This window comes from Diabrotica undecimpunctata, chromosome 1 (genome assembly GCF_040954645.1).
Source record: "Diabrotica undecimpunctata isolate CICGRU chromosome 1, icDiaUnde3, whole genome shotgun sequence".
In the NCBI taxonomy this organism is placed as follows: Eukaryota; Metazoa; Arthropoda; class Insecta; order Coleoptera; family Chrysomelidae; genus Diabrotica; species Diabrotica undecimpunctata.
In genome coordinates, this window is record NC_092803.1 from 194,380,386 (window position 1) to 194,406,604 (window position 26,219).

Consider the following 26,219-nt stretch of genomic DNA (forward strand, 5'->3'; position numbering starts at 1 on the left):
AAATTTTCATAAACTTCGTCTTTTCGATATTGACAGAGAGTCCGTACTCCTTACTACACATTACAATTTTACTTATGAGTCTTTCCAGGTCTTGTAAACTATCGGCTATTATTACTGTGTCATCTGCATATCTGATGTTGTTAACTAAGACTCCATTTACTCTTATGCCGATTGTTTCATCTTCCAGAGTTTCTCGAATTACCTCTTCAGAATAAGCGTTAAATAATAGAGGTGATAGTATGCAGCCTTGTCTGACTCCTCTCTTTATTTCCATTTCTTCAGATGTATCTTTTTCAATTCGTACTATTGCTCGCTGATTGTAATAAAGGTTTTTTATTAGCCTTAAATCTCTTTCATCTAGGTTTTTATTTTTTAGAATTTCCATGAGTCGGTCATGTTTTACTTTATCAAATGCTTTATTGTAGTCTATAAAACAGACGTAAAGAGGACTGTTAACATCCAAACATCTCTGCGTCAGCACGTTGAAGGAAAATACTCTCTGGTACCTCTCTGGTACCAATACCATTGCGGAACCCATATTGTGTGTCACTAATATCCAGCTTCAGTTTAGAGTGAATTCTGGGGTGGATAATTTTCAACAGAATTTTCAAGGTATGTGACATTAAGCTTATGGTTCGATATTCACTGCAATCTTTGGCATTCACTTTCTTTGGCACACACACAAATGCTGATGTCAACTTTTCCCTAGGGATGATTCCCGTAGTATAGATACCGTTGAACAGTTCTACTATTATGTCCAGGTTTTTCTCGTTGACCAACATGGTAGGAACTGCATCACTCTTTCTGTTTGTGTTTCTTCATGATAAGGTTCTATGTAGAAGAAAAAAATAAAACAAAGCAAATCGTATGTGATAAATATTTATATTTTATAATTAAACAGGATTCAACTGGCTGTACGGATTTATAAATACAGACATAGTTTCATGACATTACCAGTTACAAATATTTTGTACATTCAATTAACTAAAAAATCTCAGAGTTTACATTTTACATTACATCATTTTTATCATCTATATTAAAAAATTCTGTCCTTTTCAATTTTAGATACGTATGAGTGACCCTCGACGGGTCTGTAAGTATAATTTTGCTGAATTTTACATACAAGAAGGGAGTTTGTACTGGAATAGAGTGGATAGAATGAAGGATTCGGGAACAGTTTTTGGTTTTTCCTAGTCGTCATGTTACTATTATAATAAATTTATTAACAGTTACAGAAACTGTTTTTAATATGTTCAGTAGAGTTATAAATATAATAAATAGACTAACTTTTATTATTGAATTATTTTTCACATTGAGACCAAGCCGTTTTTGAGTGTCGAAGTTATTTATAAGTCATTATTAAAGGTTTCACTACATTTATATTAGAATCTTTAGGAGTTATGTACAATAAGTAGATGTAATTCAGCTGCTGAATTTTCAACAATAATGAGAACAAGAACAAAATCCTTGGCGTATAAAAAAGATAAACATCAGTTTTTGATCACTAACTGACCTTCTAGTAGTCAGGTTCTTTCTTCTACACTATTTCTTGTTAAGAGACGATGCATATATAGGCCAAACTAGTCATTGAAGCAAAACCCAAATCAACGAACATAAACAAAGGAAAATTATTTAAAAAAAACATTAAGAAAGATGCATTAAATCAGGTACTTATTATTTGCGTATATAACAATAGTAGCTGCAATACTGCAATTCCCAATGGAAATTAACAAATTCTTCGATACAGGTATAAGCAGTAACAAATGACATAATATCTTGGGCTGTACAAATGACCTGGCCATCTTAGTCCATGACAAATTTAATGGTAGAGAGAGAAACAGAGCGATAGATAATGTCATAATCTCTGGTCGGATTAATATAAACCACCACAGGTTCAAAATCATAAAATAACTTCTTCTTATTCTTCCTCTTTATTTGTTCATTGGCGGATTAATACCTCTATGGAAAGTTGTCACTCCATATTTTGCTTCTTCTGCGATTGATGACTTATCTCTTGCTATTTTGACAACATTGGTCTCCTCTTTTCTGCTTATGGGGTTATTCCATTCTTTTTTTCTATTTAATGTCCATTCGTTTATACGCTGTAGGTTATATTTTCTTCTAACGTCTTCACTTCTCTTTCGATCTCTCAGTGTATTTCCTGTAATTCTTCTCAATACTATCATCTCTGCTGTTTCCAGTAGCCTTTCTGTTGTGGCTGTGTTAAGTTTTGTTTTTAAGGCATTGTCATTATTGGTCTTGCACAGGCTTTATAAATTCTTGACTTAATCTCTACTTGCTTCTCATACTTAATCTTTTACTTATCTGTCCAGGTCTCCATAGCTGGACAGTGTAATTCCAAGGTATTTTATTTCCATTCCTTGTTCAATACTGATGTCATCAATTTCCATTTTTCATCTGGTTGGTTGTTTGCTGATTACTATTGTTTTAGTTTTCTGAGATGACATTGTCATATTAAATTCTTTTGATCTTATGTTATATCTGTGGACCAGTCTTTCTGACCAGTCAATCTTCATCTTGGGCTATCAATATTGCGTCGTCTGTTGTATTTTTACTTATTCTTTTTTCTTTGTTAACGCTTTAGATGATTTCATCAATGATTAAATTGAAAAGCATAGTGTTCAATGAGTCTTATTCCGCTGTCTATTTCAATAGGTTCTGTAAGTTTTTCATCTGTTCTGTCTTCCATTTTGTTGTTTTGGTAGATGTTGTCAATAGTTTTTATAATATTTAGGGGATCTTCTCTATTATGGTTTGAATGGTGTATGTATTTATTTAATTATTTGTTTTGCTTCTAGGTACATTGACTTTAAAAATTGCAGTCTATTTTTTCTTTTACTCTCTGAAGCTGGCACTAAAAATTAATCTTCTTCTTCTTCTTAACATGCCATACACCAAAGTGCGTAGGCGACTATCTCATTACTAGAATTCTGTTCTTGGCGGCGTGATAAAGCTCGCCTGTATTGTGTATTCCTGTCCATTCTTTAATATTCCTTAACCAGGATAATTGTTTGCGGCCGGCTCCTCTCCTACCTTCGATCTTCCCTTGTAGGATTAACTGTGGTATTTCATATTTTGCTCCTCTCAATATGTGCCCAAGGTAACCAATCTTGCGTTTTTTAATTAATTTAAAGAGTTCTCTTTCCACGCCGGCTCTCTTAAGGACGTCATCGTTTCGAACTCTATCCACACAAGGTATGCGCATCATTCTTCTCAATGACCACATTTGAAATGCTTCAAGTTTGTTGACAGATGTTTTTTTTAAAGTCCACGTTTCCATGCCATAAAGCAAGATGGACCATATGTAGCACTTGACCATTCTATAGCGTATTTCGAAATTTAGGTTTTGATTACATAGGAGCGGTCTGAATTTCACGAAAGCTTGTCTTGCCATTTGTATTCGGGTTTTTGTCTCTTGTTGTGGATCCGATTGGTCAATAATTTGTGTGCCAAGGTATTTAAAAGTTTTCACGCGTTTTATGCGATAAAAATTAATGTGAAACGTTAAATATAGCTCACAGATGTCGTATCACACAAATACGACTTTTCTAAACAATTAATGATTTTACACAAATTAAAATAAAGGTTTGTAGTGATCCTATTTTAATTTATTTTTGGATGATTGTTTTATTTAACTCCAGGAATCAATTGTCAAAGTTTTTGTTAGTTTATTGAAGATGCTGGCACCCAAAAACTGTTCCTTCATCCTCGAACAAGCATATATTATAAGACATAATGAAAATAATATTAATAATAAAAACAGTCTTATGGTACACAGTGAAATATGTACATAGAATGCCACCATGCTAAACAAAAATGGACAACATCTATAACAATACAGTGATCTTTTTATATTCTAGGTTCTTTATATATACAGGGTGTAAAGCTAAATACTGGCATTGCCAAAGTGTCCATTGGACACATTTTATATTAACACGGCAAAACGAAATTCTGAGATGAGTGGTTCAAACGTCAACAGAACAAAAATCTGTCATACTTTTTTTTAAAAATACGTTCATAGATTTTGATATTCCTATAAATTTAAAAATATTGTAAGTTGTTGAATTTAAAACATGTGATTTATGTACGATATGTAAAACAGAAAGGCTGAAGTACTATGTTGCTAGAAAAGTTGTTTAAAGTTTGTTGATATCAATTTTTACTACCAAAAATTTTGATTTTATAAGATAATTGGGACCTTACCATCGGAAAAATAAAATGATAACAACCAACAAACATAAGCGAGTCATCCCTTGAAATAATATGCTATGAGAAACATGACATCTTTATATTATAAACAAATACGATTTTCAACCTCGTACATAACCTACTTGAGAGACATTGTATGGAAAAAAACAAAATAATGACTATAAAGAGGAAGAGCAGAATCTAGAAAAAATGCCCTGTAATCATGTACACCATAGAATCGAGAGGCAAAAGATCAGTAACAACAAGAATAATGGGAGTGGCCGAAAAAGATTGATACATATCAATCTAATATCCCTTAGGAGCAAAATAAGTAGCTTAGATAGAGGAGAAGTGGAAGTAAATGACGTGTTGAGGTGGATTAGAGCACGCAAACAACTTTGCAGATATAATGGTAATGAGATGTTAAACGAGAGATATAGGCAAGATGAATTGAGAGCTCTACATTAAACAACAGAAGGAGAGTAGTAGCTGAACCAAGAACACGATGGTACTAATGTTTAAGCTTAGAAATGGTGCTATTCATAGCAGAAGAAAAAAGAATTAAGAGTTTTTACAATCTCTTATTCAAATGCAGAATTTTGACCACTCTCATGGACATAAGGTTTTCTTCTTCCAAGGCATCTATAAAATACGAAAATAATTTTTATAACAATTAATTCTTTCTAAAATCCTGATTATTTTTCTAATAAAAACCGCACGTCTGTGACTCGTCGATTTCCTTTCCCCTCAAACCCGCAAAGGTCTAGGTACATTGAAAATATTGTCACCATCTACAATTTTGGTACTGTGCTATAGCGGGGGCCTGATGATAAGCAGATACCTACTGCCCAAAAAAAGTTAATATTGAACAGATTGTAAGTCCTTCTTTACAGTGGCGCACCCAGAATTTGTCTTAGGGGGGGGGTTTTGAAATTTTTTTATGCTACCTCCATGTTGAGTCCCTACAATTTGGATTTTAGTTTAATTTAAAGTACTAAAGATAGCAGTTCCAAAGATTCAGGTATCTATTATCCTACCTACCAACTAAAACCACCCTCTCTTACTTATGCGCAGTTGACTGTCGCACGTGCCGTACTCCGAAAGTGGGATGGCCACTGTAAGGCTGACGACATTTTTGGAACACTCCCTTCTCTTATCTAGATCTTATCTATTGTTCTGAAGCTATTTTCTTGTGGCATTTTAAAGTAATTACTATTTTAATGGGAATAAGCCAAAATTGAAGGTTAAAATAAGGTTATTGACGTTTGACATTAATCGAACTTGTAAATACAATACATTTTGAAGACGGCTATCGCCGTATTCCCGTTCTCCTCCGGGAATCCTCCCGGTGCAGGGCATGCTCCTCCTCCAAACCTGTCGATTCCATCGCTCTTCTAATTCCTTCATTTCAAGAGCGTCGAGGTCTACCTCTTTTTTTTCTTCCAGGGGGCTTCGATTTGTGAAGTTTTTGGGGCCAACGTTTGTCAGACATTCTCAATTGATGTCCAAACCATTTTGAACCTCTTCTTTCTATTCTGTCAATGACCGTTTCTGTAGCATTCATGTTATTTCTTATAGATTCGTTAGTCTTCCTTTCCTGCCTTGATATTCTAGCACTTCTTCTCAAATAATCCATTTCAACTGTCAACAATCTTCTCTTCAGGTCTGCATTAATTGTCCATACTTCAGAGTCATAGAACAAAGAACTGATTCAACCATGGTTTGCCCTATTCTTTTTTTGTTCCTTTTGGAAATGTGGTGATCCCACCATAAGGAGTTCAGACATTCTACAATTTTACGTCCCTGATTACTTCGTGTTTAATTTCGGTTTCTCCCAAGCCGTTCTTAGCAATGAGTGGATCTAAATATTTAAATTTTTTCACTTGTTTGATTTCCACGTCCTCGTCTATCAACACTTCAAACCTTGCATCTGAACTGATAATTAAGTAAATATTCTGTTTTCTTCATGCTGACTTGTAACCCCCATTTTAAATATTCTCTCTATAGACACTTTATCATAAATTCTAGATTATAAGAATCTTGAGCTAGGATGACTTGGTCATACGCAAAGTTTAGGGAGAACAGTACGTCATTTCCTATGGGGATTCCCATTCCCTGGCAGTGGTTTTTCCAATTTTGGAGGGCTGCCTCAATATATAAATTAAACAGTAAGGGTCACATACTGCATCCTTGTTTTAGTCCTTTAGTTTCTTTTATTGGCTCTGATAGTCTATATCCGATTTTTAGGTAAGTAGTGTTATCCCTGTATACTTCTGTGATTATTCCTAAAAGGTATGGACTAATGTCGAGTTGTTGTTAAGCTTGCCACAATTTAAGTCTTGGAACTGTATTATACGCCTTTTCTAGGTCGATGAAGGCTAGATGTACTTCTGTACCAACCGCTATTCTTTTTTATATTAATTGTTGGAGTATAAACAAGATTATCAGTGCAAGATCAAAGATCAAAAATTCAAACGTCAATAAACTTATTTTAACCTTCAATTGCGACTTATTCCCATTAAAATAGTAATTAGATCTTATCTCTGTCATTAGCCCGGTTGGTATTTCTCTTCTTCTTCTTTCTTTTTAATGACTGCTTGGATGTAATTGTGAACACTATTCCATCCCTCCGTATTTCCTGTCATCTTTACGATCATCTCTTACAGTCACAGGGTTCATACCTATTTCTTTATACATTCTGTTTCTCTCCACTGTACATCTATTACACTCCAGCATTGTGTGAGTAACAGTGTCGGAATATTCGCAGTATAGGCATTTATCTGCATCTGTCTTTCTGAACCTATGAAGATACGCCCTAAAACAGACAATCTACCCAGTCCCTTAGGCTCGGGATCAGCATCTTTGTCCACTGAGCAACATCTTCCTTGTTGTTCCACTTTTCTTGCCATTTTTCCATTGATCTTTCCCTTTCTTTTTTTTTATAGCTGTTGTCAAATGCTTTCTTCTCCGATAGAGATGTCTCTTTTCTTTTCTACTGCTCTAACACATGCAGAGGAACACAACCCGTGATACACAACAAGGCCGCCGCAGATACAGTCCTGTAGGCGCATGCTACTCGCAACAGACTCGTTCTGTCCAATTTTTTATAATCCTAATATTAGGTATCTATATCTAAATATAATGAAAAATATTATTAATTATTGCGTATTTATACAATAATTATTGTTTTCTACATATTTAAAGTGGTAATTTAATTATTCAATCAGCGTTTTGGATTTTTTGTATTGTGTGTGAAAGACAAGTTACATTTTTCTACTATTCTTTATATATTGTTTACTTTATATGCCCTGGGGGGGGGGGTTTAACCCCCAAAACCCCCCCTGGGTGCGCCACAGCTTCTTTATCATTCTAGTACTCCTTTTAGAAATAGGCTCATATGTCAAATTAATTCTCCACAAAATGAAAAACATATGCAACATTTTCTTCAAATAATTTTTTTTAATGTTTGCAATAACTTTGATTATGAATTGATCTAAAACTTTTTTAAATCAAGAGCTCTAAAATTTCTTAGACTTTCACAACTATGTCGAACAACAATAACTAACAAATCAAGGAACTTTAATTTTAGAATATATATGGAATTTCTCGCATAGACACGTAACTCTTGAATATATTACGAAATAAAGCAATTAAAAATTACTTATTGAATATTGAAGTCGTGAAAAATTCTTCCGAATTAATTTACAATAAAAAAATATTAAATTACAAATCCGTTATTTATTATCTAGGTGCAGGTATTTTTAAATCGACCAACTGAATAATAACTTAAAAGATTAAAACATCATTTTATGCAAATTGCGACAAAGTATAAGTAAATATTATTTTCTCAGATATTCTTGATAATGTAGGCGTAGCAAAATAAGCCGTTATAGAGGTTTTTTAACAAAAACTAGAACAGTGTAGGCGGACTCTGGAAAAAAAAGTATCAAACTTGATAAGAAAAAGCAATATATACAAAGTTATTATTTTAAGATGGAGTTACTGATACTAATAAAATGGTACAAAACGTTGTGTGGAAGAACTGGATAAATTTTAAGTCACAAAAGATTAAAAAAAGAACAGCAGTTCATAATCACAACCAATATTCTGACCAAATCACGGAAAACTTTAAGTTTGCTCTTTCATAACAGAAATGCTTCCAGAAAATGAAATATTTAATGGTGAGGCAAGCCTTTGATCACTGTACTTGGAGACATTGAATGTACCACTCAATGCTTGATATTATAGAAACTATAATTATTATTATAATTATTTCTTAGTCTAAATTTCTTACCAACTTTGGTAAAAAAGACTTATTCTCGCATCAGTCTTTTACAAAGAAATTAGGATTACAGCTAATAAAACATTCATGGCCAGATGACCAAGAAACGCAAATTTGCGTTGTGGCTGTGTCGAGTCTTGTTTCTGAGGCATATGTCATTATTATTCTTACACTGGCTTTATAAATTCTTGACTTCATCTCAGTGTTAATATGTCTGTTTCGCCATAGCTAGACAGTGTAATTCCCATTTTATTTCCATTATTTTTTCAATACTGATGCTATCAATTTCTATTTTACATCTGGTTGGTTCTTTGCTGACTACTATTGTTTTAGTTTTCTAAGATGAGATTTTCATATTAAATTATTTTGATGTTGGGCTATCAATATTGCGTCGTCTGCGTAACAGTGTATTTTTATTTCTTTGTTTCCCATTCTGTAGCCTCTTCCTTTGTTAACGCTTTTGATGATTTCATCCATGGCCAAACTGAAGAGCATGGGGCTCAATGAATCCCCTTGTCTCATTCCACTGCCTATTTCGATAGGTTCTGTAAGTTGCCCATCTATTCTGACTTCCATTTTGTTGTTTTGGTAGATGTTTTCGATAGTCTGTATAATATTTAGGAAAACTTGTCTATTATACAGAAGATAGATTACATCTTTGAATCTTACTCTTTCAAACGCTTACTTTAGGTCAATCAGACACAAAAATGCTGGTCTATTATACTCAAGTCATTTCTCAGTAATTTGCTTTATAACGAATATTGCATCTGTACACGATCTTCCACTACGAAAACCCATTTGTTCATCTGCTAAAGTTATCCTCTGAATTATTAGCACTTGTAGAAGTTTAGTTGTAAATTTTAGCGTAGTATTTAACAAATTTGGTTCTATTAGTTCCTTTACCTCCGTTCTTTGACCTCTTATAAAGCGCCATATTTCCTTTTGCTGACCGTAAAAGTCATGTTCCATTTCTTTCGAAAAGCGTTCCCAGTACGTTTTTATTTTTCTTACAAGCGCATGTGTTTTGTTTCTAAATTGTAGTTATGGTATGCCTCTTGTGTTATGGTTGACATGTATTTCAGCCAGGTCTGCAGCCAGGTTAACAACCTACTGTTAGATTTATAACCATACAGCTCATAGAAACAGGATTATGACTTTTAAGTCCTACTGGAAAAATAGATCATTTAAAAATCGTTGAGTTCTTCTGCAAGGACATAACTTCTGTCCAACTACTCTGCCGAAAGATGCTTCTGACTGGACAAACCACTGGATGCTCTATTATTAGCTCCATGATCACTACCGCCAAAGCATGAAGACTCAAATAAGCAAACGCTTTCTCTATTCAAGATCAATACAATATACAAGATTATGTAGAAAGAATTCGTATTGCCAAATAGAAAAAGCTATACCCCAAAGATTAGAACCTTGATCAGAACTTCACTATTCTCTTTGTAGAACTCGCATGCCTGTGACGGAAGAGGCTTCTGGTAGAACAAACCATTGGATGCTCTATTATTACCTCCATGATCACTACAGTCAAATGAAGACTCAAATAGGGAAAAGCTTTCCCTATTCAAGATCAACACAATCGACTAGATTAACTAGAAAAAACTCTTGATGCCAAATAGAAAAAGATATAGCCGAACGATTAGAACCTTGATCAGAACTTCTCTATCTTCTTTGTAGAACTAGCATGCCTATCAAAGTATTCTAATGTAAAATCAACTTAAATCAATAGCAACTATAAATTGTTAAAGCAGATACTCAGTGTGAAGGTCATTTACTTATCTACTCTCTGTTGGAGAAATTTTACATGAAGATATTTTGCATGTTTTAACCGACAGCGATCATTAATGGATAAAATTTGATTTTACAGAATCGGTCACCTCAAATTATAACAACTAATAATCTTAATTGAATTAACAATAGATAACATATCCAGCAGATAACATTTTAGTTTAGTACTTAGCTTGACAGATTGAAGGTTTCAGATTGACAATTAAAACTTATAGGTTAGGGTAGGTTAGGTGTCAAAAAATTTAAAGAAAAACGAATAATTGAGTGCAATCAACATTAGTACAGCAACCTTTCTTAAATATTAAATGTTTTACTTAATTCGTCTGTAAACTAAAGTAGTGATAACATAAAAGAAGTTAGTTTTAAACCACTCACCTCAGTAGTCCGGTATAGTACACTCAGCTAATATTATACAAGACACTATAAACTATTTTTTCTTTTTCATTAAATATTTCTAATTACACGGTGGCTTTTCAGCCCCCTTTTGCAGCTTTTCAGCTGTTGTATCACAGTATGCATCATTGCCCCAATCCGTTCATACAAGATGTTTCAAAAAATGCCTAGACTGTCTAAATATTTTGAGTTTTCAATATGATATTCTTCAAAAGCATCTAATCATATACTAAAATTTGTAATAATCTAAAAAAATTCTCTCATAATCAATGAACATGTATAAAAGAAGTAGTAGTAATAGAAACGTTCTAAATATTGCAAACAAATACTATCAACCACTATTTCTGTTTGATTAATTATGAATATTGTATACGCTTCATTTTGTTGAATTTATTATTTGCTTGGTGGTCTAAAAAGGCTGGTCCAGATCTGGCTTTTTACAGCAATTTTGAAAACCACAGAATTTTTAGAACTTTTACAGATTTTACAAGGGTGAATTTTCATCTCATTAACTACGAACCTACATGTAAATATGTATAAGTACTACAAAATAAGAAAAACCTGGAGTAATTTTAAAGGCTAATGACTAGGATAGAAATAAGGGGAAAAAGAAATTGGAGGATCTCCATAAAAAAGAAATAGCAAAGATCATCGGGGCATAAAGTCCTCATAAAGAGCTACATGTAGATTGTTTAAATTACAAATGAAAGATTTTATTACGGTAAATGGTCAGGCCCGGGCCTAACATGTGCTGCAAAATCGCGGAGTAGTGGTAATACATGTTTAGACAGTTACAATAAAACCTCAACATTTTTGGACAGCAAACCGTAATTTTTAGTTGATTACAAATAAAAAATAATACTTCTTCTAATTTCCACAACCAAAAATTAGTGAATAAATATGCTTTCTTTGAAAACTCAAAATATTTGAAAGCATAGGCTTACAATACTGAAAAAATAAGGTTTTTCTGTTTACAACAGTGACGAATATGTATATTCAAATGAGAGATTCTAAAGAAATGAGCTGGAAGGTTTCATGCGTTGACATATTTTTTATATATTTCTTTATTATGTTAGATATACAAACGGAACATAATCTTATTTCAGCAATTAGAAGCTCAATTAAATGATCTTACCAAAAAAACAACCCTAAATCTTTTATATTTTGCTTGGGATATTTCTTCCTCCATTTTCAAAGCCATCATCAAAAATCAGTGTTTATCTTTTAACAAAGATACGTAAGACAAAGCAATAAAATGATAAATAGAATTTTAATTTTTTACCTTCTTTTCCCATAAAAATATAGAAATATCTACCAATATATTTAAAACAAGATGTCCAATAATTATTTTCAGTTTTATAACTATAACGTAAAAATTTAAAACAAAAAACGAATCAAAGTCATAAGAAACAAAATATTCATATTTTTTATATTAGAATTAGAATCAGTGAGTACGTAGAATATGTTTTTCTATTATCAAAAGCCTTTTTGTGTTCTGCAATCCGTTTGTTAAAAGTTCTACCAGTTTGACCGATGTAAATTTTTGGGCAGTCGCCACATTTAATTTTGTATACACCGCTGTGTAATGACTTTTTCTTTTGGCTTTTGTTGTTCTTAATATATTTGCCCAAGTTTTTGTTTGTTTTGAAAGCTGGTGTTATTCGTTTCTTTTTTATGGGTTTGGCTATTTTTGTTAATATATGGCCTGTATATGTAATCCAGCGGAAGGTATTGGGTTTTTCTCTGGTTGTGGAAATACCAATTTTAGGGCTTTTGTTTCAGAAAACAAATTTTCATGTTCATTAGATCGGTACTCATCCAAGAGGTCGAAGCCATTCAAATAAGCCATTCTTTGTAAAGACAATGACGGAGACTCTGCTAATAAGTCCAATGGATTTAAGGTATTTCTATATGAGTTTTTGTGAAACAATCAAATACCGAAACCTTTTCCTTGGTAAATTTAAATACTTTATGAATATTCAAATATATCTTTATTAAAAGATGTTATACAACACAACGCCACCGAGGATATAAAACGAAGTACTACACTATCACGAATATAAAACGAATATAAAAGTGTCAAGTACCTGACTGTATGTAAGTAGTCCCCATTAAGAAAAAACATTGTCACAAACAAAATCTAATAAACAAATGTTTAGTATTTTTGGCAACATAAAATACCTTTGTTAACTGGGCTATAATAGTCAAAATAATTCTCAATTTTCCTTAATTTTCTACTAACATCAATAATATCTTCATAAATTCCGAATTTTACAATAATCTATTAATGGGTGGTAACCCACTTATTAAAAATGGTTATTGCAAAAGAACCGTATTTAAGAAACGCTTATTTATAACCGTTTTTAGGATTACACACCCAATAATGAAGATACTTAATATACGCATTTAAAACACTTTAATAATTTTCACATAAATTGATATAATAAAGAACACGCACAAAAATTAGTTTTATGTATTTAATATGCAAAGGTGATAGCTTTGAAAGGGCAATTTAAAAATCAGTTTTGTATTAGATAATAAATTTCTCTTTATACTTTATGATATTATTATAATGAATATTTTCTAAAAAACATATAATTTTTTCATCTAATATAACAACAAAAACAGTGACTAGTATGTAGGGAGAAAATAAACGTTTTACTACCCCATCTTTATATTCTTCTTCTTCTTCAAGTGCCATCTCCGCGGCGGAGGTCGGCAATCATCATAGCTATTCGAACTTTTGAGACGGCTGCTCTGAAAAGTTCATTTGATGTACATCCGTACCACTCTCTCAGGTTGCGCAGCCATGACATTCTACGCCTCCCTATGCTTCTCTTTCCTTCGATCTTTCCCTGCATGATCAGTTGGAGCAAGGTGTATTTCTCTCCACGTGTAATATGTCCGAGATATTCCAATTTTTTTGTTTTTATTGAATTTAAAATTTCCATTTCTTTGTTCATCCTTCTTAGAACCTCTTTGTTTGTGACGTGTTCTGTCCATGATATTTTCAGAATTCTTCTGTACACCCACAGCTCAAATGATTCCAGTTTTTTCATTGATGTAGCATTCAAGGTCCAAGATTCCATTCCATAAAATAAGGTCGAAAAAACATAGCACCTCGCCAACCTAACTCTTAGTTCCAGTTTTAAATCCCTGGTACATAGAACTCTTCTCATTTTGTTGAAATTTGCTCTAGCCTTTTCTATTCTTATTTTTATCTCCTGATTGTAATCATTTGTGGAGTTAATCATTGTTCCCAGGTATGCATATTTGTCCACTTGTTCGACGTTGGTTTCGTTTATTAGAAGACTCTCGTTATTTCTTTGAGTTTTCGATATTCTCATAAATTTCGTCTTCTTGACATTCATTGTTAGACCATACTCTTTTCCATACTCTGCTATTCTGGTCACCAGTCTCTGAAGATCTTCAATGTTTTCGGCTAAAATCACAGTGTCGTCCGCATATCTAATGTTGTTAATGGGAACTCCATTTACCTTTATTCCAGCTGTTTCACCCTCAAGAGCTTTTTTCAGGACCTCTTCGGAGTAGGCGTTGAAAAGAATTGGCGACAATACGCATCCCTGTCTTACTCCACATCTAATTTCAATTTCTTCTGACAGCTGTTCGTTAACACGTACTTTTGCTCGCTGTTTATAGTATAAATTTGATATGATCCTGAGGTCGTTGTAGTCAATCTTCTTTGATTTCAGGACATCTTTATATTACATAATGGTATTTATATACAGCAAAATCTAAAATGCTAATTTGATCCATTTCCTAAATTCGCGGCCTAAGATATCTTTAGTCGCGGATCGAATCGGTACATCGGTACAGACATATTGGCAATAATAGCTTTGTTTACGACAACGATAATAAATTAGCCGTGGTCTTTTGAGACCATTCTTGGATATTTCGGAGCCAGGATGTCCTTCTTTGGTCTGGGTCTCTCCTTTCATCAATTTTACCCTGTATTATGAGGTGTAGAAGGTTATACCTCTCTGGATGTCTCATTACATGACCAACATATTGTAACTTTCGAATTTTTGTGTACAGACATACCTAAACAAAAAGCATTCGCTTTCCTTTGTCAAAGCGTCAGCAAGTGGACTAAAAAAGTAAAATATACCTTATTACAACTACGTCTAGATTGTGTTGTCAAAAGCTATCGGCGTTGTTTGTCTGCTGTGAAGGTTCCTTTGAGCTAGACCGCTTTCACCGCGGTCAGTTTTTTTGATAATTTTACAGAATTATTAAATTTTGACACAAATGGACGTTACGTTCTTTGGCAAGAGCCACATAGCATGCTTTATTATTTTACTTTTCCATTCGTTCCTAATTTATAATGTCGACTAAAAAAATAATCCAGGCCTTTAAGCTCTATTGCATTAGACGAACCTTCAAAATAATACTGAATTTGACTGAATTTGAGATGAAGATTTGACTGAAACCGACTTGGAGGAAATTTTAAATTCATGACCCATGAAGAAGAGGCTGCAATAATCACCGCAAGAGTGACATTTAATTTAAAAAATCTTAGTGAAGGTTTAATAATGACAAATGAACTTTGTAATTTTTGTATGGTGTTTTTCTTGGTTAACTATTTGAAAAAGAAAAACAATATATACGTTTTAGTAGAAATAGGTTTTTAAAAAAAAATGGATTGATGCAGAATGTAAAATATAATGGAGAGAAAAAAACGCATATGGGAATCAAGAAATAGAGCACAGTAGTCATAAGAAGACCAAGGAGGGTAGTGAAAAATAGACAATGATAACAAATCTAAATAAAATCAATATGGAAATTAAACATAGAACAAGAATGTGCATACAGACTGATAGGTATACTAATAAAAAAAATATATTAAAAAAAAAGCTCTGAGAATTTTAAATAAACTGACAAAATAAGAGATTGGAATGGAGAAACATTTTATGGAACGCTATTATCTATAAAGAGTTCTCAAGCCAATAATGATAGTATTATTTGGAATACGCTGATCTGATTTAGAATTGCGTTTACCAAATAATTTATAACAGAATCTTGCGCATTATTATTTCATTATCAAGTAATAACCATTTTTATATAAAAAAGTACATTTTCCCGAATTTCTCGGTAAAAGAATGATTTTAAAGCATTATTTTTTTAGGATGGAGAAGATTTGCGTTAGTACATTTTCTTTCAAGTACATTTTCTTGAACTTTATGGTATGGGAATGCTTTATAAGCATTCTTTATTTATGATGGAGCAGACTTGCGTTAGTTCTTTCTCTCCACGATCATAACATTGGTGTTTCTAAAGACTGTACTATTATCTATGTAACTTCTTCTCTTCTTCTTCTTCTTTTTACGTAGGCATCACTCTGTTTGTTTTTCAATGCGCCTCCAGTAAGTGGTCGTTTCATCGTTTTCGTGGTCTTCCTACTGATCGTCCTTCTATTGGGGGACCATCTTTTGCCGTCTTTACTACTTGTTGTAATTCGGCTTATATGATCATTCCATTCTACTCTTCTATTTCTTACGCAGTTCCTGATGTCCTCCTCCTTGCATTTACATCGTATATCTGTACTTCTAGCTCTGTTCCATAGTGTCTTACCATCAGTTTTTCTCAAGTGTTTTCATATCTGCTGTTTATAACATGCTTTTTGTCCTCTCTGTGTCAGGTCGTGTTTCTGCCAGGTATGTCATTATCATTATGTGTGTAACTTAAAAATATTAATTTTCCATCATAGAGGAAATTATGCTTTTCATCATTTGGTAATTAGAGGATTAAAGTAACAAGTTACTTCATATCTATAAAGCAATTTTAACTTGTGTGGTCCCTTCTCACGATCGTAGGAATCCTCATTTGCGAAATATTATTCCACTATACTAAAAAATATCTTTTAAATTATTTCAAACAGCTGCGTTTTTATTATGATTAATTTAACACTTATGTTGCGATTTTAATCTGTTTTAAATCGTTTCTAATCTGTGAACTCCTTCAACAATATTTACAAAAATTCGCATATTTTTTAGATTATTATATAAAGCAATACTTTTATGCTAATACACTGGCTTGGTTTACTTATCACCGGCTTGTGAAAGTATTTTTGGTCGTGTGAGGTTGTTTGTCAACAATCAATAGGAAAATAAACATTTTTTATGACGAATCTTATGCAAGTTTTTCGACTCTTGAGGATGAATAATGTATTTCCTGACCTAGCAAAAATTATAGAATAAAATATACTTTCTTATACAAAGATTAATATTAGACTAAAATGACTAAAATATTAAAAAAAGGTTTTTGGAAAGTATTTGGAAAAATATGTAACGCTATCAGCTAGAAATAGGAGAATTTTCTAAAACAAACATGATCCAAGACTTACAAGAGAGTAATATATCAAATAGAATTATGAGAATGATAGAAATGAAATTGCGAGTTTCAGAAGCAATAATAGATACCGAAAGAGAAAGAACAGAAATAATAAAAATAAAAAATGGAGTAAGACAAGGAGATGCCCTCTCAACGGTACTATTTATTGTATCACTAGACAAGATGATAAAAAAGCTGTCAAACGCAGGAACTACTAAATAGAAAATGAAGCCAAACTGAGAGCACTGAAAATAAATGAAAATAAAACAAAAAACATGAACGTCCGCAAGAAAAAGAAGAAACAAATGACAAATTGACATATGACAATGACATATTCAAATAATAGGTAGTACTAGTCAATAGAAAGAAATGAAAGTGTAGATATAAAAAAAAAGAATTCAAGTGATAAATACAGCATTTTATAAAAATAAAAAAATGTTTAGAGATAAGAACATAAGCCGAAACAAAAAATGAAAATCTACAAAACGACCATAAGACCAATAGTAGTATATGCTGCAGAAACATTTACATTAACAGCAAGAGAAGAAGAGCAATTGAAAGTTTTTGAGATGAAGATTATCAGAAAAATACTGGGAGCAAAGAGGGAAAACGAAGGATTCAAGACAATGGATGAATCACGAAATATAAGAATGGATGGGTCAAGAGAACATAGTTAGAGCAATAAAAGCACAAAGAATTAGATAATATCGAGACATAATGACAAGAAAGTAGAGCAATCCGTTAATAGTTACAACCTAAACTGGCAGACCTAAACTGAGATAGAGACAACTTAAGGAGTATGAAAATTAGACATATAAAAGTAGTGGAAACAGCGAAGCTATACCAGAAACTGTAAAAGTAAACCGAGAATGGGATGATCTCTCATACAAAATGGATCTTCAAGTGAAAACAGATTTAGCTTCTTTGGAAGCGTATCATCATAAGTGGCTCGATAATCCGTTGTGGATCTTGGCCTGCTCACAAAGAAGTCGCCACTCCTGTCGATTCCTGGCAACTTCCCTCCATCTTCTAATCCTAAGAATCTGTATTTTGAAAATGTTAATCATCATCATATAACGGGGGTCCTACGGCGATTGCCGCTTCCCGCATTTCAGCCTCCATCTTTTCCTATCTCTCCAATCTCCCTCTTCTAAGCCTCTAGATTGCATTGTTTTTGTAATTTCTCTTCTCCAGGAATTTGGTGGTCTTCCCCTTTTCCTTCTTTCTGGCGGAACATACATTAAGGCTTTCTTTGGCCACCGCTCCTCCTCCATTCTCATCACGTGACCATACCATTGTAATTGCCTTCCTTGTATTCTATCTGAAAGAGTATCTCTAATTCCTGTACGGTTTCGTATTTCCTCATTCCTGATTCTTTCCATTCTCGATACTCGACATGACCTTCTAAGATAATCCATTTCCACAACGCCTACTTTATCTTGTTCATTCTTTGTCATCGTCCAACATTCGGCACCATATGTGGTAATTGGTTCTCCAATTGCTCTGTATACGTGAAGTTTGGTATGCATCTTTATGTTAAAATGTTAATCTCTTTGCGTATTCGTGATCTGACATCCTAGCAATGTTTCCAGCCCATCTAAGTCTCTGCACTAACGAATTTCGGAAGCGTATAGCTTGTATATATAATAGCTAGAAACAGATCGGTCAATAGTTCAAAACTGATGTTGCGGAATAGGTGACATGGGCATAGTTACTCACGGACGTTTAGATATATGATCCCAGAAAACAATAATAGAAAAAACACATTGGATAAGTGTCTCAAATAGTATATAGATAGAAAATACATGTTCCCCCTTATCATGAACTTGTACGCATCCACTAATGGACATAGGTCTCTCAGGTCTTTCCATCTGTTTCTATTTTGTGATAAATAATATAATACCTATTAGGCAAAGAAAAAAATAATTTCTTTGAATACTTATACACCAAGCAAGGATCCTGCGGGATACATAATTCCAGGACGCACGTGGTTGCTCAACTTTTGTGAACAAAACCTATTAATTAAATACAGAAATCCAATTAGATATTCGTAAATTAAGAAAATATGTGTAGTAAAACGTTTTAAAAAGTTGGTGATTAAAATACTGACGTAATAATCATTTTATTTATTTACGTGAACAGCATTTTATATGAAATGATGTAAAATTAATTTTATCGACTGAGGACATTATTCACGGAATTATTATGACGGGGTTTGATGGCTATTACACATTAAAAAAATGTTAAAATAAACTAAATATTGATTATTTTGTTTTAAATATCATTGAAGTCCGTTTTTACTGGTGGTCTTTTTTAGAAACAGTATATTTCCTTAATATTTTGGGAAATAGTTGACCAAACATCCCAAATTTTATCGGAATCTGTTATCTGATTGTGTTCGAATTCTGATGATAGGTGTGTTTCTTTTTCACCTCGATAGTGTATTAGGATATCCTAGGACATATTGATTTTGTGCAGTAAAGAAATAGTCTTTAAAATTAAACTTATTGGACATTTTGTTTGATATGATTACCTTATATTTTTGTTACTATTGAATTTTTACTCTTTGTCGTTCGTATATATTACCTTCTAGGAATATATTCGAAATATTATAATGCATGAAACCATCACAGTTCTTTCCTTTCTGATCTCTCATTACAAAATTTTGATTCACCATCTGAAACACCTTACTCTAGACTAGCAAAGTAGGAATAGCGCCACAGGGGCGCTGATTTCAGGCAGCCAATCCCTCCCTGTTAGCTGTCGGCGGCAATAGATCTTCCCTGGGCGCGTCGGCAGCACTTTTCCTCTCGAAATGGAGATCCCAGAGACCTCTCGTGTCGGGTTCATGGCTTGGTGGTCTTTCAGACCGCTCGGGAGAGTTTGCTTGAGATCGGATCGCTTCTGGCGGCGGATAGCCAAAGCCAAGGAGACCGCTATATTTGCCGGCTCCGGTCAGTCCATTGTGATTATTCTGGACTAGGGATATTTCGTTCAGCTGGAACAAATTTATATGTTAATAAATCTTACAGATCTAAAACTCGAGAGCTAAATATAACACGATTTAAAACATAAATTATTAATTTAATAAATTATCAAAAAGTGAGTCGACTTCATAGCTGAGTAGGCTGTCAGCTTACTTCATTGCGAGGAGTATTCTGGGAGCTTTTTGATTCTAATGGCACTCCACCAGAAATTACTCAGATTAGAAACCACTATACGTGGATAATTGCACTCAAATAAAAACAGGTCCCCAATTTCAGGTCCCGAAATCCTACCAGAAGAAATAACGGCAGCCGCCAGACACATGACGGATGGAAAGGCACCGAGACTTGATGAAATTCCTACAGAACTGCTGAGGCTATTAGATGCAAAACAAATATAAATATTAACTGAAATATATGAAATCTACCAGGCACGAAAAATACCAGTAGAGTGGCTCAAATCGGAGTTCGTACCAATGCCCAAAAAACTAGGAGCAAAAGTTTGTGAAGACTATAAGACTATAAGCCTAATGAGCCATCTGCTGAAGCTGTTTTTAAAAGTCATTCACAAAAGAATTTACCGGAAATACGAGGAACAAATGCCCAATCAGTTTGGATTTGTGAACGTTGTTGGTACGAGGGAAGCTTTATTTAACGTGCAGGTATTGTTTCAGAAATATAGAGATGTCAGCTGTAATGTTTTTGCATGTCCTATTGACTACAAGAAGGCTTTCGATAGAGTCAGGCATGAACAAATGATGGAAGTGCTGAAGAAGACAGTGATTGACGAAAGAGACCTAAAAGTAATAGCTAACCTGAATTGGAATCAATCGGCGGTGTTCCGAATAGATGGAGAACATACAGATCAGGTCAAAATCTTAACGGGAGTGAGACAGGGGTGCATAATTTCATCACTTATATTCAATCTGTACTCGGACCACATTTTGGAAGAGACTCTAAAAGATATTGTTGAAGGCATCTCAATAAATGGAGTCAAACTCAATAACCTGCGGTATGTAGATGATACGATAGTGTTTTCCATACCACAGAAGGACTGCAAAGCTTAATGAACAAATTAACGAAAACAAGTAGAACATGTGGACTGGATATAAACGCCAGCAAAACCAAGCTAATGATCATCAGCGAGGAAAACATAACTGGAGCAAATCTGTATGTGAACCAAACGAGTATTGAACGTGTCTCACAGTACAACTATATGGAAACTATAATCAATGAGTTGTGGGACAATACCCAAGAGATTAAATGTCGTATCGGAAAGGCAAAAAGTACATTCATGACTATGAGCTTTGTGTTCAAGAGCCATGACCTCACCCTGGAAATAAAAATAAGGCTCCTAAAATGTTACATCTACTCAGTACTTCTGTACGGAGTAGAAACATGGACATTGACGGCGGAAACTTCAGGCTTTTGAGCTATGAAGAAGTACTTGATCCTGAACATACCAAGTCACCAATGAAGAAGTACGACGGAAAATGAACACAACCGCGGATTTGGTCAATATCGTGAAGTACTTGGGACATATAATGAGAAATCAAGGCAGATATGACCTACTCCAATGCATTTTGCAAGGTAAAATTGAAGGAAAAAGGGCCCCAAGACGAAGAAGAATATCCTGGGTTGCTAACCTGAGAGCATGGTATAGGAAGACCTCAACACAGCTATTCCGTATAGCAACCAACAAAGTCATCATAGTTAGAATGATCGCCACCTTCGGAACAGACAGGCACCCTAAGAAGAAGAAGACAACAATTACCAAGGAATCACTTAAAATACTAATACACTTACTACAGCTACATTTAAAGCGTTCTACAATATATTGTACTGCGACTATACCTGTATTATTTATGTATTATAAATAAGGAGTTTTACTAACTCCACATAAAATGCTAAATCTCTCAATAACTTAGGATGACTTACATATATTTAAAATGTTACCAATATCTTACCTTCTGTTGCATTCCGTTAAGGAATGGAGCCGGGAGGTACGGGTAAAAGAGATCTGGCCTCCGCTGTAGAAATTCGGAATCCTTGGGGGTCATGGGGATGGGGGGTAGGTCGAGGGACATGCGCCGACCTCTTCGAGATGCCCCGTTGCTCCACATATGTGTGCCCATGTGAACCTGTTCAAATTCAAAAAGAATTTTACAATAACCTAGACATTAAGCGAGTTATTAATGTTTTAAAATGATCTAAAAAATATATTTATGCTGTGATTAAACTATGTGAGGTAATTTACACATTGCACTTATAAATAATAGTTCCTTTATAATTTCTTAATAAGTCTTCAGTACGTTACTACTTATGTGTCAATCCCTAATATTTTTTTAATAATTTCGTGAATCGTTCAAAAGAATCCAATAAAAATAACCAAAAAGTAGAGAAAAAGATTTCCATATGAAAATTAAAAGTAGAATAATGCCTTATCCGCGCTCTTGCTCAAGTACCTCGACGAAATTTTGGTTTACTTTAACAAAACGTGAGATTTATTGGTAGAGACGTCCAAACACAGTTCAGTTCTACGAAATTGTGGAAATTACTTAGAAAAGGGATAAAAGTACTAAAAATAGAGTTAGTTGTCTCCATAAAGAATATAATCAGTCCTAGCAGCGATTAGTACTTATCAAACGTTGAATAACCTTGTATTTTATGAGTCTAATGTTTATGTTTATAAGTCTAAATATCAATTCTTTCTTTGCATAAATGGCTTCTTCTCTTAATTATATGTTCTCCAATTAATAGTTTGGTTGACACAACTACAGAAAGTTTTTTCACCTATTATCCTCTAATGCATCATCATTATTCATCATCCAGCCTTCTGCATCCAAAGTGGAACAAATGTCTTTCCTAATTTTTCCAAACATATCGGTCTTGAGCCTCCTGCAGCCAATTCACACTTTAGCCTTGCCATAAGCTCTATCACATCTGTGGCTTGTCCTATGTTTTTAACTCTGTCTCTCAGAGCCAGTCCACTTCTTCAAATAATTTGAGTTCTAAAGGATACACGAATACTCGAAAAATTCATAAACAAATGTTACCAGAAAAATTGAGAAAGTATAGGGAAAAAATAGATAGCTGAATAACAGCTACCTTGGTATTTCCTGAATGCATTCCCTGAATGAAGTAGTCTCAATATGACTGAATTGAAAAGATTTCAAAATTTTTAAAAAATATAGCCAATAAATGAAATTCACAGTGTACAAAAGACTGTATGTAATTTCTGAAACTTCTGATACGAAAAAAAGTCCAACAAGTCCAACAAAATAATCCATTAGCTAATAAGATCATGACTAATTTTTTTTATACAATTCCCACTTTTAAGAAAATTTATAGAAGAAGAGAAATATCTATCAAAACATGAAATGAAGAAGTAGCTGCAAATTTGGAAAAATGTGAAGTGGCATAGACAATGAAAATACTAAAAAAACAATGCAAAAAAAAATTAAATAGAGACCTAACTGTTGTAATACCTAAATATAACAAATAACTATACAAAAATTTTACGTATATTATGGCACATTTTCAATTATATTTTGTTTGATATTTATTAGACTATTTCCTTGCAAAATTTACTTAAAAATTCTTACTCTACGTATGTTCTGTTAACATTTCTACTTCAAATGGTACTTTTGGGCTTAAGCGTGGCAAATGAAATCCCTACACCTTTTTGAAGTTAGTGATAGTACTTAACAATTTAAATAATATTAATACTAGAGTATTAAATTTTTATTGTTCTACAATTCTATTCCAAATAGAAGCAGTATCAAACAGATATTCTACAATTTTCTGATCACAGCATTTATAGTCGTACTTGTAGAAATTGTTATGTACTATTTAGCATTAGTAAAGCTAAGCAGACGATCGGAAGGGAAAGACTTACCTTGAGATTACCCTTGGTGGTGAAGGCCTTCTGGCATACTGTACATCTAAAGGGTTTGTCTCCGGTGTGGGTCCTCATGTGAATCTGCAGGGCCGAACTCGACGAGAAGTTCTTATTGCATACGTGGCACAAGTGCTTACTCGATTGTAAGCCTGCAAAACACACGCACACCACACACATTAGCCCACAACCTTAGCTCAGTTAGTGCAAGCGATGACAGTGTTATTTGGTCTATATCGAAGGGCAAACCTCTGAGATTTGAACGTTAAGATTATTTTTACAATCTACTATATACTTTAATAAATAAGGAATAAACTAGTTAAAAGGGAAGGTTTGGAAGCATCAATAAATATTATCATTAACAGATGAATTACTAAGAAAAACGGGAGATAAAAAACTGCAATGAAGCTAGGAAACAAAATATGTCTGGTACAAATAAAGGATTATGATGAAAAAAATAGGGTAATGAAAGAAAAAAGCAAACTCGGATTTATTACTGGAGAAAATATCTTTATCAACGATGACAGGACCGAAATGAAAAGTCACATGAGGCAGGACATTGTAAATATAAGCAAAGAATTAAGAGCTGAAGGTAAAAACGTGAAGATATGGTACAAAAAAAAACTAACTGTGGATGGCATAAAATGTGAATGGGCCGAAAATGTTACTTTCAAAAGAGAAAATTCTAGAAATATGGAACCAAAAATTACGTATAGGAGTAGAATAAGAAGGGCAGTTGTGCCAGCAGATCCTAGCGTTGAAAGGAAAATGAGTTTGAACATAAATAGCAAATCAAAGAATAAGAATACGTAGTTAATAAAAGACGAAGTATTAATTTGGTAAAAAGTTCTAGAATTCTGGAATAGGTATCGTAATTACATAGAAGAAATAAAATAAGCCAATAATAGAGTACTTCCAGCAAAGAAAGTATAGAAACAGTTAATGATTTGATATAGATTATAGATATGAAGATGTAGAGTTTTCTGTTATTTCTTTATTGGTTTACCCATCGATATATTGTATCGCCTCGCTTTTGCCTTGTTTTTGTTTTAAAATTATGTACATAGTTGCTGACGTAAGAGATAAAGTATTTTGCTATATTATTAATAAATGAATCAATAGTATTTAAAAATTCACTCTTTCCTCCCCCAAATTTCAGTTTTTTATCGCGAAAGCTTTTACCTTAAGGTAAATGTTCAGAAATGAATTTCAGATACGATTGTGAGAAATTGTTATATGTGTTTCTGTCTTTAATAGTGAGGTTAGGTCTTTGTCCAATTCCTCATAATTTGCTACTTCTACTTTCTCATATTCTTACCCATGTTTCTGCTCGCTTTATGTTTCTTATTATTCATAAAACTTTTTCCAGTGTTCTACTATGAAATCCTAATCTCCTCTTTTTTCATTAGACCTGTGGTCCAGTAGGAAACCAGTGTGATATTGTCTTTAGTGTCATTGTGAACGTATTTATACCATAACAATCGTTATTAAACATTTCTTCTATTAAATTGTACATGAACATTAATATTACTAGTATATTAAAGAAATTTCTTGATGTATTTTTAACTTTCAGCTTCGTGTGCTATTTGGCCTTTACCAGCTAATGCTACATAATTCTTACTTTTCCCACTTCATTTGTTTCCAAATTTGTTCTATAAAATTCTGAGTACTTGTAAAATTTATACAAGATTTGATTTTTTTGTGTTATCTTAATATCATTCTCTAAAGTTGTAGGTGAAGAAAAAGTTTTTGGGCTTATTTAAAATAAGCAAAGTGTTATACTTAATATCATTCTCTAAAGTTGTAAGTGAAGAAAAAGTTTTTGGGCTTATTTAAAATAAGTAAAGAGTTTAACTACAAATTCATCAAATGTAGCAAAAAACTTGTACTCTCTTACATTTTTGAAACAATTTTCATATAAAAATAGAATGATATAGATATGACAATAATTCTTACCGTTCCTTTATGAGACTCTTTCTACTATTGAAAGTTTATATTATATATGTAACAATTACAGATATTATTAAGTGCCAAAAAGGTATTATTTGCTATCAAAAATCAAGTAATTACTATTTAAATGGGAATAAGCCATAATTAAAGGTTAAAGTACGTTTATTGACGTTTCAATTTCCACTTCGGAAATCGTTTGTATTTTGAGAACGATTTCCGAAGTGGAAATTGATTGAAGGAGATATACCTGTAATTACCTTTATTTTCTTCTACAGGGACCTAGTGTAGTGCAGTGCTATAGTGTTTTTGATGGGTATGTCTCTTAATTTTTTTGCATGTTTTAATCACTAATTGC

At 33.2% G+C, this 26,219-nt stretch overlaps 1 protein-coding gene across 4 annotated transcripts in view; it reads right to left on the reverse strand.

The window, feature by feature from the left end:
* Positions 1-869: 869 nt before the first annotated feature.
* The window catches only part of LOC140432817 (homeotic protein spalt-major-like), a 407,769-nt gene continuing 382,419 nt past the window's right edge, over positions 870-26,219 (reverse strand). For 3 of the 4 annotated variants that reach the window (XM_072520938.1, XM_072520936.1, XM_072520937.1), the window contains 3 exons: positions 23,915-24,066; positions 21,984-22,157; positions 870-20,030 (listed from right to left, as the gene is read on the reverse strand). In XM_072520938.1, the coding sequence (XP_072377039.1) occupies positions 19,767-20,030; positions 21,984-22,157; positions 23,915-24,066 (590 nt within the window). In that variant the 3' untranslated portion in view covers positions 870-19,766. The remainder of the gene's footprint in view (positions 20,031-21,983; positions 22,158-23,914; positions 24,067-26,219) is intronic. The other variant, XM_072520939.1, reaches the window with a different exon arrangement.